A 21377-nucleotide genomic window follows, 5' to 3' on the forward strand; every position below is an offset into this window, starting at 1 on the left:
GACTGACATGCAGTTTGGGTTAATTTTTCTTGTAATATCTGATCTTTTACCAAGACCCTTTCCTTCCAGTTAGTCATCAATAGAAAACCTGAAACAGTTCTGAGGAACTTAAAAGTAATTGAAGCTGCTTCAGTAAACTGTAAACTCAGTTCAATGCACTTTTGTTTGCACTATAGTACATAAAGACCAGAAAATCTAGGTTACTGTACTGTAAACAACTTTGAGCATGGAATTATGTGTAACAAAACTACTTCAATTGTCTATAATTTGGATTTAGGTAAAAGACTAGTGGCTTTGTTAAATACGACATGAACAATGATTTATTGCTAATAGCTACATAGCGGATTCCAACCAGAATCTGTACACTGGAGTAATTTTATTTGGCTTTTGGCAGTCCTGCCTAGTTTTATTCAAGGTGTAGTAGAGAAGTTGCCCACTATCTTAATCAAAGAAAATGCATTTCAGAGAGCTGAATTTTTAGAAGCTCACAAAAAAAGGTCTTGAATTGTGGTGGATGATATATATCTCATAGTACAGCAGTGGGGAACAGGATCCAGTTGGAGGACCAGATCCTGCATTCTCCCTACCCTCACTCCCAGCAGATCACTTTGACAGATGGGCAGATGACAATTTATTTTTTTAACATACCTTGAACTCAAGTCACATTGCAAAAGATGAGTACAGTTGATCCAAGCAGGGCTTGAAGTCACCATTGATTGGCATTGACGTAAAGCCCTCATTTTGGGCAGTCCCCCCAAAATGTCGGAGAGCAAGTGTAAATACTTAGGCAACAGCTCTTTCTGATAAGGGTCCCAGGCAGTTGAAGAAGCTTGCCCCTTGATGGTACCAACAATCTCTCCCATAGTAACGCTAGCAACTATGCCACTCCAGGCTTGTTTTAATAATATGGTGCCTCAATAAATTTTAATTGGCCACTGCAGCAGCTAATTTCATAGTTACTAGTTTTGAAAAATATTAATTGGGGCACTTTAAAATGTCTTATTTTTCTTACCCTTCCTCAAATGGCTGTGGAAAGTGTACATAGTTCTCCCTACTCTGTCCTGTCATCGTAAGCATGTGAGAGGAACAGACTCAAGGTCTCACAGTGAGCTTCATTGCTGAGTGGAGTTTTGATCTCTTATCACCACAGCCCATGTCAGTACCTCTTTGCTGTTCCATATTGTGTCTCACAGAAGGACATAATCTTTCATGTTAATGCTACTCAAAATGAGCTTGTAATTTGACTAGACTTATCTCAGCCTTGCCTTGAAATAAGATGCAAACACATGTATTTGAAATCAGGTTTGCACTGCTTTGCATTATCAATATACAATAGTATTTAACAGAATAAACAAAGCCTTAAACGTCTCAGGACCACATAAACCATCTGGGACTCTGCGATTATCATCTTACTTCCTCCACGAGAGGTCCGGAGAGTGGCAACACAAGAGCTACTACACAGTTGATCTTAAAGAAAAAGTGGGTATATGATGGTGGCCTAGGCTTTGGTTTAGGGTTGGCACTGGGGAAAGGGGGGTTCTTGTGCCTTTAAAATCTATGATCTCCACAGTTAAGACCAGCAGGACTTCTCTTGGGAAGTATGAGGTTGTTGCAGGGTGGGGAATGGTGGAGAAAAACAACAAGGACCATAGTCTCGATTTTGTGTTATGCGATGCCCCCCACAGCGCACACTCAAAGTTCAAAATGTGCTCATTGGTCCACAATGGTGGCAACTCCAGCTGTACTTGATGGATTTTTTACTAAGGATTTTAAATTTAAGGATTTTCTAAAACTGTTCTACAAATTTATGTAAACTTCCTAAGGTTATTAAAAAAGTTAATACTGCTTGCAGTAATTTTGAACAATACACTAAACACTAAAGCTTCAGCTCTTTGAAGCAACTGATGTTTGACCATAAGTGACAGAAGGAACTGATCATTAAGAGAATATGAAAATGTCAAGGGGGGAAAATTAATGAAACTCATTATAATAAAGGTGGAAAAACTCAATAAATATCTTTTAAAATTAATGAAACTCATTTATTTTGTCATGGTACATATTGTTCAGTTATGCTTAGTCATACTTCCCCTTAATTTCTGTTTTATGAATTATATGTTAATAATCTTGCAAAAGTCAATTCTTGTGACACCTCAGTTCTTATAACTATTCAGTTTCGGGAATTACTGTGGACACAGAGTTGAGACTTATGTTGCTGTCACTTTTAATACAGTGATTAGTAGCTTTCTATTCTGAAGGGTTGGTGATGATTCAGAACCAAAAATTCAAACTTATTTGTAGTAGTTATGTTTGTATATCATATTAAACAGTAGTTAATGTTTACTACTCATGTCTCAGTATGAACTCTCAAAGCAGAATAATGGCCACCCTCATGGTTTCAATATTTCCAGATAAGGTATCTTTTGTTGGTGACACAGGGTCACACAGCTACATTAAGGCAGTTGTCATCCTTGGAAAAGGTAACCAAGGAAGGGAGTTTGTGCCTCCCCCACTTCTCTCTGGGTACGTGTCTAGGTGTCCTTGGATAAAGAGGTTGGTGGAGTTGAGTTGCCTTTGTGGAATTTGGTGATGTGATGGAGCAGAGTACTCTAGATTAAAATGAGTGGTTTTCTGTTTTGGGGTTTAAACCCTACTTTTCTTCCCTTGTAACCAGTTTGCCTTGTATGAAATGGGTGTTTTGTGATTTGCCATATGCACTGTAGTTGTCATTATATAAACAGGCATACCACCTGGCAGTTATTTTGTGACAGTGCCCACAACACATGCTGAAAATTCCAAAACTGCCAAGAGTTCCAGAAAAGTTTCAGACCCTGTCTTTATATAATCTGGGATCTCACCTTAATCTTCCATACAGGCATTTCCCCCAGCCTACATATGTCTTAACACTTTGTTTTAAATGCTAACTGAACATCATATGATGGAACAACCTTACAAAATGCTTTAAATATGAAAACAGATACAGTGGTACCTTGGGTTACAGATGCTTCAGGTTACAGATGCTTCAGGTTACAGACTCTGCTAACCCAGAAATAGTACCTCGGGTTAAGAACTTTACTTCAGGATGAGAACAGAAATCGTGCTCCGTCGGTGTGGCTGCTGCAGGAGGCCCCATTAGCTAAAGTGGTGCTTCAGGTTAAGAACAGTTTCAGGTTAAGAACGGACCTCCAGAACGAATTAAGTTCTTAACCCGAGGTACCACTATATATTTTGTTAGTTCCAGGGGTTATTTGTTCAAACCAGTTCTCTGTTTGGTAGAGATCACTGCTTTCAGGATGGATTTGTGTGTATTGCTTGCACACAGGCTTGCTGGGTAAATTACTTAATTAGAATAGTTTGCTTGGAGAAGTAGTTTGCTTCAGAATGTCTTTAATAGTTTTTCTGAGCTTCAGAAATTGATGTGGAAGTTAGGCCGTTCTCCCACATTTTTGTAAGTGTGATGCAGAGAAGGCATTTTTAAAGCATTCTCTTAGGTGTTGGGAAATGGAAGAGCTGGCTCATGCAGCAATGAAAACAATGCTATTGGATGCCCATCTTGGAGTACATAAGATCAAGTATTTTCCCCCTACATTTTTATTTGGAGCTACCATACTCTGGATAGTATTAGGATAATGAGACACCAGATTTCAATTACAGCCCATTTTGCTTTGGGGAGGAGTTCTACAGAGAATGGAATTGTCATCTTCGGTAAAATCTGGCTCACTAGTGTGCCTATGCTTGAGGCACTTCACATTGCCTAAGCATCTATTTAATAATCATACTTGAGTGCATTAAAGTTGTCTGTTATATTTTGAGAAGGATACTTTATTCCTCAGATCCTTTGTAACTCTCTTCTTCTTTTTCTCCATAGATGTGGAACATGATCTCTGAAATGGGATTAAAGCAGCGCCACTGACTTCAATATACACTTCATTTTTGTTTTTGACTTAAAGTGCCATGAGAAAATTTGCGTATTGTAAGGTGGTCCTTGCCACCTCACTGGTTTGGGTCCTTCTGGATATGTTTTTGTTACTTTACTTCAGCGAATGCAACAAATGTGATGAGAAAAAAGAGAGAGGCCTACCGCCTGGAGATGGTAAGTATTAATAGTATTTAGTGACCAGAGATTAAGTTTTCAAATACCACATAAAATAAGTGAAGCAATGGCCAGTTTAAGACTACAACAGATAGGAGGAATGTGTGTTTGTTTTCTTCTTAAATTATCTGGACCAGAATTAGTGTGGTTCCCCCCGCCCACTGAACAGTAGACGTTTTATGTGGTATCAGGGACTGTTTGCATTTCTTTCATTTCAAAAGCATTTTAACAGCTGGTTGAGAAATGCATGCACAGAATTTGCTTGGATACACTGAACTAACATTTGATTGCTGGCTCTCAAAAAATGATTTCTTCTGTGGAATAATAGTGGGAGGGAGAGGAGGGCAGAATAAGCTATGGTCCCATCCAGCCCTATAATTTTATGTAGGTGGTGCAGAACCTTGGGGCCTGTTCAACTGTACTTTGGCCCCATATGGCTCTTTCTTCCCCAGTAAACGCCATCATCTCATTCTTTCCCCTATGGCACCACCGCCCTCCCACTCCATCTTCTGCCCTCCCTTGTGTTTCCTACATTTCATCTAAACTGCTTTGCTCTCTTCTAGACACTAAACTTCAGGTGTAAACCCTCACTTACTGATTGTAAAAAAGCAGCTTTCATGGTTAAGACACTGGCCCAGTTCACCAGCATGGTTACTGTCTGAACTAGACAAGTGTTGCAGACACTAATGAGATGACTGGAAATTAATAGGTTGGTAAGAAAAACCTGAAACATGACAAAGGTGTGTCACACAGCAGTGTCATTGCACAATGGCTTGATGCTAATTGAGATGACTGGAGATTAATAGCTTTGAGAGTAATCTGAACACAGAATCAGACCCTTCAGGCCAATAGACAATTCCTTCTTAACGGGATGGGTTTTTGGAAGACGCCTGTGTGGGAATTTGTTTTAGGTCTGTAGATCAGTGCACACTGATCAACGCAGCTGGATTATCACCTTGTTGTGGTGGACCCCCTCCTTAGAGATCCTGATGTGGAGACATGCCTTTAATTACTGGCTGTCCCTTTGGCATAAATTGCCCAATTACCATCTTATTCAGTGCCTTTGGAGAGATGAATTTACCAGCCCATGGGCAACAAAAATCCATTCCAAACTGTTGTCTTATGGAATCTCGCCTTCCGATATACTAAATTTAGATCTAATTACAGCAAAAAAGGTCATCAAACAAAGATTGGAGGAGGTTGATTTGCAACAAAATCTTACTACAGGTGGAGGTACATGTTCCCCGATAAATCAGGGCATTACATTTATGTCCCAGATACCTCGATATCTGTCTACCTTATCGGTTGCGTCGCATAGATTCGCTTTTGTTAGAGCCAGATTTAATGTGTTCCCCTCAAATGTGCTGAGCAATAGATTTTCTAACGGTAAAACGTCTGTTTTATGCGCATGTGACAACAAATCAATAGAATCCCTTTATCATATCTTGTTTAATTATCCTTTATATATTGTTCCCCGATCAAGGATTCTGAGTTCAATCATTTTGGAAACTGTTGCTAAACCACCTGAATTACATCTAGCCTATCTACTCCAGGACATTGAATCTTATAGAACATTACAGGTTGCCAGATTCCTGAATTCAGTTCTTTCATATAAAAGACTTCATGGAATGCTGCATGACTATTAAAAATCTAGTAAACTCTATCCACCATCTTTATATTCAAGGCCACAATATGGTACATCTAGAGATTGTATGTAACGTGAAGGAGATTATGCGTTGAAATATTTTAGTTGATATTTTAGAATGTAAAATGCTATTTTATTTATTGATTGGTTTTACCTTGTGGGCTTATAGCCGAATAAAGTTTTATCTATCTATCTTGTTGTGGTGAGTGGGCTTAACGTTCCTATGACCCTTGTGAGCGAAGCCTTCAGGAGTCTCTACTCCCAGCAGGGTCACCCAAGGTGGTAAGGTCAAAGGGGAGGAGCTAGACAAAGAATGATCCAAGAAGTCCTCAGCGGTAGAACAGGCGGAAGATAACAAGCAGTATGTTACAACAGCTGTGAAGATAGATGAAGGCTGCAGCAGATAAGAATCTACCGCTCGTCGTGATTCTCATGCCATCGGAATAGAGCCTTACTGCGAAGGCTGTGTGTTGGTCACCGTGCACTGATTTACAAACATAAAACAAACTCAGGCACAGGCGTCTTCCAAAAACCCAACCCAACCCCAAAAAAGTCCCATTGTGATTGGCAAATGGTAACAGGGGCAGGACTGTGAAATCTGGAAGCCCCTAATCATGAACCAGCTCATGGGCGGTGGATACAGATTCAGTCGCTCTGACTCAAGTTGAGTAGCTCAGCAGCTGTATTCATGACTGAACAGTCCTATTTAGGATCCACTCTGCTCACCTGAAAAGGGGGAGGGACTAGAAAATGTGCCCTAAACATAGTCTGCCTCCCATTTTCCCCTGACTGGATTACATGCCCAGTGGGGTCACCACCCAGCAGTCGTAAAAGACAATCGAAATTTGATCATGGAATATACGGACTTTGTTGGATAACAGATAATGAGTGTCTTGAATGCAGTACTGCCATCATATTGCCATCATTGCAAGAGATTTGCGACGTTTTAACATGGATAGTGCAGTGCTTCAAGAAACTTGAAGAGCAGGAGAGGGACAAGGAAGAAAAAGGAGGCTACACAGTCTTTTGGAAAGGTCTACCTGAACAAGAACGTCAAATACATGGAATAGGCTTTGCTATCAAAAAGGATCTTGTGAAGCTCTTGTCAGAAGCCCCTACGGGCAGTAATGAGCGACTTTCAACCCTTCGAATAAAACTTGCCAAAAACCATCAGGCTACTATTTTAAGCACGTATGCACCAACACTGGATGCCGATGAAGACATTAAAGAAAAAAATTATTCTCAGCTGGATACCATCCTATCAGAGATGCCTAAGGAGGATAAAATTATCCTGGGTGATTTTAATTCAAGAGTTGGGCGAGATTTCGATCTGTGGCCTGGGACTATTGGGAAAGCAGGAATTGGCAACAGTAACCAAAACAGAATTTTACTTTTACTTTTGACTATATGTGCTATATTGTTGTTTCGACAAAAAAATAAATTTAAAACATCATGGAGGCATCCTTGGTCGAACCACTGACACCTCTTTAGACTATGTAATTGTCTGAGCTGAAGATTGCTGTGATGTGTTCCTTACCAGAGCTATGACGAGTGCTGACGACTGCTAGACAGATCACTGATTAATACGTTCCACAATGGCTAAGCCTCAACGCAGGCTTCAAGGAAGGAAACCAAGGTGCTAAATGAACACTCAAAGACCATCTGTTTTCAGAATTCCCTGATAACATTGAGGAACACTGAACCAAGCTAAAAACATCCATTATTGCAGCCTGTAAACAAACTATTGGATACCAAACTAAGAAACACCAAGACTGATTTGATGAGAATGATAGTGAGATTGAACACGTTATTGACAAGAAAAGGAAGCCCTTTCAGATCTGGCAAAGAGATAGAAACTGCGCCACTAAGAAAAAAACCTATGCCAACACTAAGGCTGAGGTTCAAAGAAGAACCAGAGAACTAAAGAACATCTGGTGGATTTAAAAAAGCTAAAGAGATCTAGCACTTAGCTGACACTCATGATGCAGAGCTTCTTTAAAGCCACAAAGACCATCTATGGGCCAATAAATCATGGCATATGCCTCCTACACTCAACAGATGGTACACTTCTAAAAGATAGAGAAGCTATTGCACTCCGCTGGAAAGAACATTACCAGCATCTCTTTAACTGCAACTCCCCAGTAGCTGCTGAGGTCCCCATACAAATTCTGCAAAAACAAATTAGAGATGAGCTTGCAGTATCTCCAAATCTGGGAGAGCTGTGCACATCTATTAACCAAATGAAAAACAACAAAACCAGCAGACCTGATGGGATACCTGCTGAAGTCTTCAAAGTGGGCAGAACTGAACTTGCACAACAACTTCACAAGCTCATCAAAAATATCTGGGAGAGAGAGGAGATCTCAGCAGACTTTATGGATGCCAAAATTCTCAACCTTTTTAAAAAGGGTGATAGAATGGATTGCAGAAACTATTAAGGCATCTCTTTATTAGCTGTGGCCAGCAAAATTCTTGTAAGTCTCTTAGCAAACTATATCTGAGGCTGCCCGTCCTGAATCAAAAAATGGTTTTCAACCTTCTAGGGGGACAGTGGACATGATTTTCATCGCTCAACAGCTTCAAGAAAAATGCAGAGAGCAAAACCAACCTCTAAATATGTTGTTTATTGACCTGGCTAAGGCCTTTGACACTGTAAACCATAATGCCCTGTAGACTGTCCTGAAAATCAGCTGCCCAGATAAATTTGTGAACATCCTCCAGCTCCTCCATGATAATATAATGGCAACAATCGCAGATAACACTGGCTCTCAAAGTGAACCATTCACAGTGGGATCAGGTGTTAAACAGGGTTGTGTTATCGCCCCAACGCTATTCATTATTTTCATTGCTATGATCCTACACTTTGTCGAAGGGAAACTCCCCACCGGAGTAGAAATCATATATTGAACAGAGGGAAAGCTCTTTAATCTGAGTAGGCTGAAAACAAAGAGTAAGGTTACTGTAAATTCCGTCATACAGTCGTACCTTTGTTTTTAAACAGCTTAGTTCTCAAATGTTTTGGCTCCTGAACACCGCCAACCCGGAAGTGACTTTCGGTTTGCGAGCTATTTTTGGAAGCCGAACTCTGATGGGGCTTCCGCCGCTTCCTGAGCTTCCTGCAGCCAATCAGAAATCAGAAGCTGTGCTTTGGTTTCCATGCTTTGGTTCGACTTGCAAGGTACGACAGTACAACTTCAGTATGCTGATGACAATGTAGTGCGTGCACACTCCGAGGATGACCTCCAAACTATCCTAAATATATTCGCAGAAGCTTATGAAAAGCTTGGCCTATCGTTCAGCATCCCAAAAACCAAAGTGCTGCACCAACAAACACAAAACAACCCCTCTGCAGTGCCACAAATCCAACTCAGTTGTGCAGTGTTGGAAAGTGTAGATCACTTCTCCTACCTGGACAGTTATTATGCTGAAATCCAGCATCACCTGAGCTCTGTGAGTGCAGCTTTCTCCCGATTGAAGTGCAGACGGGGATATTCGAAGGGAAACCAATATGCTTGTTTACAAAGCTATTCTACTACCAACCTTACTGTATGCTTGTGAAATATGGACCACTTATAAATGCTATCTCCAACTCCTTGAAAGATTCCATCAAAAGTGTCTCTGAAAATGTTTACATATCACTTGGGAAAACAGATGAACAAATGCCAGTGTACCAGAAGAAGCAAAGATCACCAGTGTCAAAGCAATGATTCTTCAACATAAACTTTGTTGGACTGGTCATGTTGTTTGGATGCCTGATTATCGTCTTCCAAAGCAACTATTTTATTCTGAACTTAAAAATGGAAAGCATAATGCTGATGGTCAACAAAAGAGGTTTAAAGGCTCTCTCAAGGCACATCTTTAAAATTATAGTATAAACACTGACAGTTGGGAAACATAGGTCTGCAAGCGCTCGATGGAGAACAACCTTTACCAAAGGTGTTGTGGACTTTGAAGACGCTCAAACTCAGGATGAAAGGGAGAAACGTGCTATGAGGAAGGCACATTTGGCAAACCCTCACCATGATCAACTCCCTCCTGGAAACCTATGTCCCCACTGTGGAAGCACGTATGGATCCAGAGTTGGCCTCCACAGTCACCTACGGACATACAGTGTTAAAACCATTTTCATGGAAGACAATCTTATTTGGTTACAAGTGATCGCCAAAGAAGAGGAGCTTCTTAACATTTATATATTGGCAGCCAAACTACTTGAGTATCTATTATGTTTCCATTTTTTTTAATTTGCTTTGGCATTTCGTTTTCATCTTTTCATCTTCTCCAGTCATACACGTGTCATAATCAGTATGTTATAACGGGTTATACCAGTGTAAGTACAGATGTTAAGTTTAACATCTTTTAAATTCTTTTTTTAATACAAACTTTTTTTTAGTTCCAGAACTTGTACAAAAACCTCATGAAGGCCCTGGAGAAATGGGGAAACCTGTTGTCATTCCCAAAGAGGACCAAGAAAAAATGAAGGAAATGTTTAAAATTAACCAGTTTAATTTAATGGCAAGTGAAAGGATTGCACTCAATAGATCTTTACCTGATGTCAGATTAGAAGGGTAAGTGCATTTACAGTGCTGTAAAGGTATATTTAGTTTAAAATGGACTCTTTTTGAATTATCTTATATAATCATTAGTGTTGGAAAGAGCAGCGTTGAAAAAGAGTCTTAGAATTTGTTTATATATTGCACTTTCTGTATTCTTCAGTGTGAATGACACTTTACACCAAATCAGTATATGAAGTATCTTAACACTGGAATATTTTCCAAATATGAAATTTTTGAGGGAAAATAAACACTTTTCCTTCTCTCAGTCAGACAGGAGGAGGACTAGAAGAATTTAGATTAGCTTTCCACAAAACTGACTTGTTTTTGCAGGCAGACCAGAGATCATGTTTGAAAACAAAAACAGGTTAGTTTCTAAAAAGTTAGATTAAAGTTTATGAAGCTGGTTTGTGAAGCTGATGAGAGTTTGAGATTTAAACTATCTCAGATTTGCATGTAGCAACATAGTATGTTTTTTGGTAAGTGAAACTAAACTTCACACAAGTCATAGTCCTGGATATGTGAATGGAATAGGAGAAAGAGAAGAGCCTGAAGTGCACTTTGTACCTTCCTGCTTATGCCACTAGAGCATGGTTTAATAATAATAACAGCAACAATACCCCAACTACTGTGAGTAACTTCCAGCACATATAAAAACATAATAAAACATCAAATGTTAATAAATTCCTGATACAGGGCTGCCTTCAGATAGCTTCTAAAAGATGTGTAATTCTTTATTTCATTGACATCTGATGGGAGCACGTTCCACAGGTAGGGCACCACTGCTGAGAAGGCCCTCTGTCTGGTTCCCTGTAACTTCTCGCATTGAGGGAACCACCAGAAGGCCCTCAAGGCTGTACCTAAGTATCTGGGCCAAAGTGATTTAGGGCTTTTAAGGTCAGCACCAACACTTTGAAAAGTGCGTGAAAACATACTGGGAGCCAGTATAGATCTTTTATGATTGGCGTTACATGGTCCCAGCAGCCACTCCCAGTCACCTGTCTGGCAGCAGCATTCTGGATTAATTGTAGTTTCTGAGTCACCTTTAAAGGTAGAGCACATTACATTAGTCCAAGTGGGAGATAACTAGAGCATATACCACTCTGGCGAGACAGGGCGCAGACAGATAGGGTCTCAATCAACATACCAGAAGGAGCTGGTAGATAGAATTAAACCTGGACAAAGAATTAACATGCGTCTGCATGGACAACTGTGAGTCCAAGATGACCCCAAGGCTACGTACCTGGTCCTTTAGGGGCACAGTTACCTCATTCAGGACCAGGGGGTCCCCCACACCTGCCCGCCCCCTGCCTCCCAAAAACAGTACTTCTGTCTTGTTGAGATGCAGCCTCAATACACTGACTGCCATCCATCCTACAACTATCTCCAGATACTCACACAGGATGTTCACTGGTTCCAATTTATATGAGAGGTAGAGCTGGGTATCATTCACATACTGGTGAACACCCAGCCCAAATCCCCTCATGATCTCTCCCAGTGGTTTCATACAGATGTTGAAAAGCATGGGGAGGTGAGTGCCCAGGGGTTACAAACACTTATCTCTCAACATCACTTTCTGGATATGCCCAGAAGGAGCAGTACCACTGCATAACAGTGCTCCCAATTCCCAGCCCCCCTATATGGTCCAAAACTGAAAAAAAGCAAGTTAAAACAGTTAATTCCCAGGTTAGAACACTTTAAAACAACCCCCCACAAGTTGAAACTCTGTCCCCATTAAACAGAAAGTTTCCCACAGGGGCTGGCATAATTTAGGGTTATATATACACATTTTCAAGACAAATGTATCTCCTTTCTCTAGAATGTATGTATCTCCTTTATCTAAAATAATAGAACTTCATCTACTTACTCTGACATCTGAAATCAAGAGTTGACATCCAGAAATTAACCATTATTTTCAGTGTCATACTAATTTCTTACTATATAGGAATCATGAGTTACTGAAAGCTAACCGCAAGCATGCTAGCATACCACTTAAGTTCAAATATTCATTTCCTCTATCTCCCAAGTGCTATTCAGATAATGCTTTCTAATTTTCCTGCAGAATTGAGACTTACTCACTTCTTGATTTAAATCTTATTTAGTGGAATAAGGTTCCAGTAACTTACTTTTTTAAAACATCTTACCCATAAGCATGTCCTACATCTCTTCCTGTATTGAAGAATCATAGGTGGAAGGAACTACAGGTGATCAAATTGCAATTTTTGTTTCTGTTTCTCATTTTCCCAAACTTCAGTTTATTTCTATATCAGTTTGCAAACTTTTTACAAACATTTCTATTGAAAACCTGTACACCTTTTTATGTGCATTTTCCCCAATACACATTTTTGCAAGCAGTTTTTGCTAATGCAATTTTATACATTGTTTTCCCTAATCTCTGTATTTTTGTGCATTTTCCTCTGTGTTTTTTTACACATTTTTACATTACATTTTTTGCATTGCAAAATTGAAAAGTACAGATTCCAAAGTATGTTTCATTTTGTGGATTGTTTTGAGAAGTGCAAATTTGGTTGGTTTGCATTAAAATTCAAACTGAATGAATTTCCACATCAACGCTATTGTGTGGCACAGCCCAACCCTGTTGGAAGCTTCTATGAACTTTTATGCCAAGAGTGTTTTAACTCATGAAATTAGGTGGAGTCAAGCCTGAGCAGAATCCCAGGTTGTTTTGTTTATAATTCTAGAAGTCTAGAAAAGTATCTTGTGATGTGTTCCTGCCTTGTCCATGAATGTTGCAAGTACCACAGTTTGTGTTTGAAGGACTATTTGTAGTAGGAAAGAGAACTCACATGTGCTGAGACTTCATCAGTTGTGTCTACTCATGGAGAGAACTATATTGATAGCCTAAGAAGTATTGGTCCTGCTGCTAGTTAATGTGTGGTATTGAATCACACTGCCACGATCTCTGCCATGCTGGTGATACAACAAATATTTTCAGCTATTTAGCCATGCGGGTTAAGGATGGCTAAACAAAAACTGTTTTCCTACATAAATACAGTTTATAAAATATGTGTATTTGTGACTTCATCATCTCTGGAGGGAATGATCTTGATCTGTTGCCAGTGTTGCTAAGAGTCAGTGTGCCTCAGCAATACCCTGAAACCAGGGAAGAGGCGAGAACAAGCAGGAACTGTCCAGCCCTCCTTGCTCATTAGAACAGATGGTAGACAGTCCTTGCTTCCTTTTTCAGGAATCCAACACATGGAACTTGCTTACATATGTTGAGTGTAATTTATGATGGAAATTTTTAGACCTTAGAAACTAGACGAGTAGAATTACTTGCTGTTAGCTTAATAGCATATGCATATTTTATAGTAACTTGAAAATTGCAATCAAGTACATGGGTTCCCAAATTGTGGTCCTTGAACCACCTGTGGTCCACAAACTGCATTTGGGATGTTTGAAATACCATGCAGGATATAGCACAGCATACTATAATTGCTGCAGCAGGCAGAGAAATAATAAAGTGCTCTGCTAAGTCCATGAACAATTTTTAAATCTGTGGGGGAAAGTTTGGGAACCACTGATCTAGAACTCCACAAATAATAATTATGCACTTGCCAAAGCTTTGGTCATAATAAATCTTATATTAAAAACTTTGATACTGCATGAGAGTTAATGTTAGTGAAATGATATCTAGTGTGTTTGTTCCTGAGTTTGTTTTAGTAGTAGCAGAGAACGTATCACGTTGCGTATTCACAAGAGTTCTAGATCTTTAATTATTTTCCACAATAGCTGTCGTACCTCAATCTTTTATTTCAGTAAATAAGTTTTCAAGGTTTTGTTTTTAGGTACCAATTTCTCATTAGTTTCATAGCTAAATTATTTTTATACTTTCCATGATGCTTTTAACAAAAAAGTAAGGGATTATATCCAGTGCTGTGCCAGTGGGTTGTGTTAATGCAATGTGACTTTGGGGGCACAGAGAAGGAGAGGAAATCAGAATTTGCTCCAGAGCATCCTCCAATCCTGAAACTGATTCTGAGGGTGTTTGGGAAGCTTGAGAGGAAGAGCAAGTTCCATTGGGCACATTGCAAGGTAATCACTTCAGCTTAGTCCTCAAGAACATGGAGTTCCTCTGTTTTCTGTATTGTGGAAAACAAAACAGTTGTATAAAAGTGATGTCTCTGCAACTTGTTTGCATGGGGGAAAACCCTGTAGTAAAACTGTAGCATCCTCATCCGTTTAGGAAAAAGACAAGCAAAGCATTTTTAATATCTACTAAACAATAAGCACTAGAAAAAGAAAAGGAAGACAGTGGTAGACCATATAGCTAATTTGTAGAGATCTACCTTTGCAAGATGCCAAAAGTTGTACCTCATTCCGACGTATAATCAACAAATCCAGTCTTCAGCTGTTTGCAGTGGGAGTTTCTTTATCAAGTTGTAAGATCATATCAGATTGAATGGAGATTTTACTGCCTGGATTGAGCTAATATATGCTGACCCAAATGCTTGCATCTTTATGAATGGAACAAGTTTTGACCCATTCCAAATGAATGCAGGAACCCAATAAGGATGCACTTTGTCATGATTAGTTTTTGCATTGTCTGTAGACTCATTAGCGGAAGCTTTTAGACCAGATAGAACAATTAAGAGAGTAACAATAGGGAGAGAAGAATCAACATTAATCTTTATGCAAATAATGTAGCAGTGATTGATTGCAAGAGATCCAGAAAAAACCATTTGAGATTGTACTTATGTTAATTAATGAATTTAGCATGGCATACGGATATAAGACTAATTCAACAAAATCTGAACATTGAATTAGTGAGGGCTTGAATATGAATAAACAGGTTAGAATAACACACTAAGTTTCCATAGAGAAACTTACTAATTAAATATCTGGGAATATATTAAAAATGCAAAGTTTAGGAGATGTAGTAAGTAATCTTGCCCTTTCCAGGTGCAGCAGTGTTGGGGGCCATTGCCACCCTCCCAACACAATCCAGTGACAGGGTGCCTTTTGGCAGCAGCCACTGGCCTTTGGAGGCTTGCAGCCCATCTTGACAGCCTTGGCTGTGGATACAAGGCTGCCCGCAAATTGGCCTATCGCAGGCAGGCTAGGGAGCTGTCTGAGACCAAGGGAGAGGCCCAGCTGAGCCTGCAGGCTTTGCTTGGATCTGTTCCTGGGGTATATAAGAAGGGTTGCCCCTGCCCCTTGTCCACTTGTTGCCAGATCTCCCACCCCTCCTCTCCTTGTATTCTGCTCTGTGCTTGACCTTGCTATGGACATCATTGGTCATTGTATTTGAGGCCGGGCAGGAATTTCCCACCCAGCAAATTGGCTCTCTCCTTGTGGTTTTGCCCCCCTCATAGCAATCTTTACAACTTTGGCAGTTTAGACATTGGGTAAGTCTTGGTCAGAGGGGAGGTTGTAGCCTTTGCATGCCCCTCTGAAGGAAAGGGATACCCTGTTAAAGGAAGCTGGATGGAGCTGCTTTGGTCCAGATTCCCAGGTGGGGGCTAGTGCTATAGCACTCCAATCCCGTGGGGAGGGGGGCATTCCTATTTGATGTAAGTCATAGGCCCTGCCCCACTTCTGGATTGCTTTACTTCCTGGGCGTGCAAAGTATATTCATGACAGATTAGTGGCGGAGGTAAGAAAGAAATAGTCCATTGGACCCAAATGGAAATTTCATGGATGGCAAAATAGTGGCTCTTAAAATGTTGGTGCTTCCAGAGATGCTTTCTTTTAAATCTTCCATTAGGAATAAATTATAAAATAATTACTAGCTGGCAGTATTATGTTTGGGTTAAGAAAAAGCTCAAAAGTTGTTGCAAAAATGATCAAATTTTAAGAATGGTAGACTAGCTTTCCCTTCTTTAAGTAAATAATATGATGCAGTTGTGCTTACAAATTTACCGCAGTGGGGCCACCCAGAGAGATCTATCATATTAGAACAATTCATTGTTTCAGCAGAATTTTTAAAAAAGACTGACACCACACAAAATTTGATAAGGGTATTAAATTAAATCAAATCCATGTACCAAATCTTTATGAGATCTTTGAAGTATATATAAACATAAATCAAGTCCAGAACTATCACCTCTCACAGAACTTTAACATAATGAAGAAATATAGGAAGAGATTTTGGGGGGGGGGTTATAATATTAATTTATGAAAGATTCATGGACATTTTGAACATAGAAAGTTATTTAAAGAGGGTACTGTTAAAACTTGCAATCAGATTGTTAATGATATTTTATCAATACTTGCAGTTTAGAAATATAGCCAATACCTTATTGGTAAGACATGGGCAGTTTAGAGAAAGGATAGAATTTGTAAATTTGATGAGAGGAAACTCATTTACTAAGCAAATTATACAAAACCATTAAGATTATTTATATAACACTTAATACAGGCAACCCCCAATTTGCCTGGGTGTTGCGTTCCTGGCACTCCCTGTGCATTGGGAGAGCGTGCATAAACCCACTTTGTTCTGTCCTTTTCTGGGTCCAAAATGACCTATGTGTTGTCTGCCATGTGTCAACTGAACTCACGCTAAATGGTCTCTACCTGTACTTCTCAAAGTAAATGGTGGGGAGACGTGGGACATGAGATGTTACTGGGTCAGTGGAGTTGGATTTGGCAAAATGTCCCTTATACAATCAGCTCAAGACCTAAAGCAAATTTTTATACATTCGTCTTTTGTTTATTTAATACCATTATGACTCAGTCATATCTATGATACAAGTAATTTATATTGGAGATGTAAGGCAGCTGATGCTGGGTTAAGTATTGTATTTTTCCGTGTATAAGATGTCCCCATGTATAAGATGACCCCTGTTTTTTTAAAAAACCTCAAAATTAAGGAATTAAGTTGTTTAGCTTTTTTGGGGGTGGGGGAGGTCACTTCTGCCAATCGCTCACTCACTTGCCCGCCGCTGCTGATCGCTTGCCACAGCCACTGCCGATCGCACATCTCGTCACAGCCGCCAATTGCCTGCCCACTCACTGCCACCAACAGCCCACCCACCCACTTGCCACAGCCACCAATTGCCTGCCCACCTCGCCACAGCCGCCAGTCACCTGCCCAATTACCACAGCCACAGCTAATCGCCAGCAGGACTTGTTGCAGCCGCTAATCACCCGCCCAGTTGCTGCTGTCATTAATCACACATCCCCCCTCTGCATTCACTATCCGTGTATAAGACGAAACCCAACGTTTGCCTATTTTTTTAAGCAAAAAGCATCGTCTTATACACGGACAAATATTTTGGACTTGCCCTAAGATTGTGAAATCTTCGGCTGGCATAGTAAAAGTTATTGAAGTGATAATGGTGTCTGCCAACGGATCCTTTAATTATTTGGGCTAACAAAGCATCAAATCTTATTGGAAGTAGGGAATTCAAAGTTTATTGACAGCTGCCAGACTGATCATCTGTTGTATTTGGGAAAAAGTGAGCACTGGAGGGAAAAGTATGGGATATTGTGAATATGGTTAAATTGATAAATATTGGAAGAGTCAGAGAAGGAAGACAATCTGATCTCTTTGTGGAAAAATTGAGTGTTTTTATTGGTTAGTAGTATAAGAAGGTACAAGAGAATGCAAATCCACTTAGATGATTGGGCATGCTATGAGCCAGTTTCAACAAGACTAAAAATTGTATATCTATGATGGTGTATTTTTATGCATATTCTATTTTTATCTTTGCTTTTACACTATGTGTGTGATATTCTTGGTGTATCTTTGAAGTAAAGGGTACAGCAAGAAAGGTAAGATTTGTTTTTAAAAACTTGTATTCCCCCCCCCCTTACCTTCATGGATTACTGTGGCATTGCTACCCTTGTCCAGGTACTAGCAAACTAGCCAAAGTTGGAAATATGTCACTAATACTACTTGGGGAACCAGTGACAATACTGAATCAAGTACAGTGGTACCTCAGGTTAAGAACTTAATTCGTTCTGGAGGTCTGTTCTTAACCTGAAACTGTTCTTAACCTGAAGCACCACTTTAGCTAATGGGACCTCCTGCGCCGCCACTGCACGATTTCTGTTCTCATCCTGAAGCAAAGTTCTTAACCTGAGGTAATATTTCTGGGTTAGCGGAGTCTGTAACCTGAAGCGTATTTAACCTGAAGCGTATGTAACCCGAGGTACCATTATACCCAAGTTATGTACATGTTCCTTCAAGGAGATTGTGACACTTTCCAAAACTGGCTGTCTACCCAATTCTTACACCCCAAATTTCTCACCCACAGCAACACCATCCTGTCATGATTCAGCCTCAGTTTCTCACAGAAATCTGCCCAAGGGACTTCATGCCATTTGTAGACCAGGCAGAAGCCAATTTGCACATTTCTATGCTTCAGTTTCAGCTGCTTTCCCCATTTTGTGTGTGATATAAACCAATTCCAAGGCTTCATCTCTTTGCCTTGCCCTCTGCTTCTGGGGCTTTTACAGAGCTGACTGCAGCCCTAGTTGCGTGCCTAGGAATCAAGAGGCTCCATGCATATTCATAGTTGGGCATTTTTCTGGTTAGAGCTCCAGTGAAGGGCAAGGGAATCTAGGACACTGCTTTCAATTGTCTAGTCTGCCATGGTTTCCTCATCAAGTAAAAAAATTCACTGCTGCATGTTTTGACTACTACACAGTTTTTTAAAAATCAGCTGTCTACTGCAGTGGAGAATGAGAATATATTTAATACTCAGACAGACTGGCTCAACTGCCAGAAGAAAGATTGGAAGAATGGACTCCACCAAGAGGTTTTCAGGGTGATCATGAACAGATGGGGTGCTTGAGTAAACAACCAGGTTCTAAGATCCAGAAGTGCCTGATTCTTTATTGGTTCTGAGGTCAAAAGGGCTGCTTGTTTTCTTTCCCCCTGTTTTTCCAAGTGTCCTCCTTAAGGTGAGAACACTGGGGATGGAGGTGGTTCTGTTGGCTTCACGATAGCCACAGAGACCATGGTGTTCAGATCTTGCAGAGCTGGAAAGAGGTTTGCTCCTCTGCAGTGATACAGATATGTTGGCCTTACTTGGTGCATCCACTAGTAAGGTTCTCCAACACTGGCACAAATGTCAACCAGTTATTCCCTCCTTTGCTTCTATCATAGATGGCTTTTATCTAGGGTGTCTTACATCAAGGGCTCTGACCCAAGTCTTAAAAGGCATGTCAGACATCTTTATAAGCAGCACTCATGGCAGTTGCTCAACATTCCATATAGGCTTGGCTCAAAAAAACTGGCAACCCCTATTGTAGGAGGGCAGGCAGACCACCCTTGAGTTCAGTTCCAGTGAGTACAAGGTTCATAGCCAGAGTAGATCAAGGTTTCCATAAGAAACCCCTCTGTTCTGCCTTCTGACACCTTCCTTTATCCCATCTCCTAATTCCCTGATTGGCTATTTGCCCCTGCTTTAGGAATTGTCCTTTGTGTCCAGGGCTTTTTTTCAGCTGGAACATCACCATAACTTAACTCTGGCACCTCTCCAGTGGGCGCCATTGCCGTTATAAGAACAAGGGATGTGTTTATGGTGACTTCCAGCACCTCTTTTCTAGAAAAATGGCAATGTTTTGTGCCTCATGTTGCTGGAGGATACTGAAGTAAGCCTTGACTCTGAGAGTGTTCCTTCTAGATAGGTCACAAAGTCTTTGACTCTGCCTTTTAAAGTATTTTTGTAATGTTTGGGTGTTACATATTTTGTATTATGAATTGCAGGAGTTTATTTGATGTAAGCTTATGTGAGTAATAGGAACCAATTAGAAAGGCAGGATGAATGCTGCCTGGTCTATAAACACAAACAGTAAGGAACTTCATGGTAAGTTCAAATTTCCGATTCTAGTATTGCTGGATCAGGTGCATACAAAGCACTGTGAATGGAATTTTGTCAGCTTAATTTAACAGCTGGGGCTATAAGTGCATAGGCTTTTCAAATAAGTGGCAGTCAATGAAATCAACTATTGCAGGAGGCAACCCTCCACTCCCTCTTCTCACAAATCATGGCAAGCAAGGTATTTCTGAGCCCAATTCTAGAGCTGGTTTTCATCTTTTATAAACTCCTAATTGTTTGGGTCTTGATTATCTCAGAATAACTGCTCCTTCTGACCTGTTGCCCCCAAAGATGTGGACAGGCTGCTTGCCAGTGTAACCAGTGAAACATGCCACTTGTCTTCGTGACACTTGCCTGTCCTGGTTCATAATAGTGAGCAAGACAGGGCTGGGCAATGGGGTGTGGGGTGTGTGTGTGAATTCCTCCCTCTATAAGAGAGTCTTCCCAGAACCCCTTAAAGAGACGGTTATTAAAACGCTTCTTTTAAAAAGCCATTTATGGACCTGGCCACTATAGCCAGTCATCACCCAGTCTCAAATCTTCCATTCCTTGGCAAGGTGATTGAGCGAGTGGTTGTGGAATAATTCCAAGCATGTCTGGAGGATGAAGACCATTTGGACCCCAACCTGGGTCTGAAATTGCCCTGGTCACACTGGTTGATGATCTCTTGCAGGCCAGGGAAAGAGGTGAAAACTTTCCTGGTTCTGCTGGATCTCTCAGCAACTATTGACACCATTGGCCATGGTATCCTTCTGGACCATATAGGTCTAGTGGTACTGCTCCTTCTGGGCCGTATCCAGAAAGTGATGTTGGGAGATGAGTGTTCGGACCCCTGGGCACTCACCTCCCCATGCTTTTCAACATCTGTATGAAACTACTGGGAGAGATCACCAGGGGATTTGAGCTGGGTGTTCACCAGTATGTGAATGATACCCAGCTCTACCTCTCATAAGTGAAGGCAGTGAACATCCTGTGTGAGTGTCTGGAGGTAGTTGTAGGATGGATGGCAGTCAGTAGATCTCGACAAGACAGAAGTACTGTTTCCGAGGGACAGGGGGTGGGCAGCTTTGTTCTGCATGAAGTTTTTCTCTGATCTGCAAGTCTTTCCAATCTCAGCTCAGACTGAATCTAGGTAAAAAGGAACATCTCACCTACAAAAGGGGCAGAATCTACCAATAGATGAAAGATGATTCAGGTGAAGGGAGAGATTCAGGCATCTTTTTAAAAGATACAAAAGTTCTAACTATCTCCCCCTATGTTCAGTGGGTGGTGTGGGGGACTCCATGGTCCTGAATGGAGTA

The 21377-nt window shown here is 40.5% G+C and overlaps 1 protein-coding gene across 1 annotated transcript in view; it reads left to right on the forward strand.

Annotated features, from left to right (window-relative positions):
* GALNT1 (polypeptide N-acetylgalactosaminyltransferase 1) overlaps nt 1–21377 on the forward strand; it is a 55797-nt gene that overhangs the window by 11017 nt on the left and 23403 nt on the right. Inside the window, exons 2-3 of the mRNA XM_053360674.1 lie at nt 3866–4090; nt 10126–10300. Coding sequence (XP_053216649.1) covers nt 3952–4090; nt 10126–10300 — 314 coding nt within the window. The 5' untranslated portion in view covers nt 3866–3951. The remainder of the gene's footprint in view (nt 1–3865; nt 4091–10125; nt 10301–21377) is intronic.

This window comes from Podarcis raffonei, chromosome 13, assembly GCF_027172205.1.
Source record: "Podarcis raffonei isolate rPodRaf1 chromosome 13, rPodRaf1.pri, whole genome shotgun sequence".
Taxonomy (NCBI): Eukaryota; Metazoa; Chordata; class Lepidosauria; order Squamata; family Lacertidae; genus Podarcis; species Podarcis raffonei.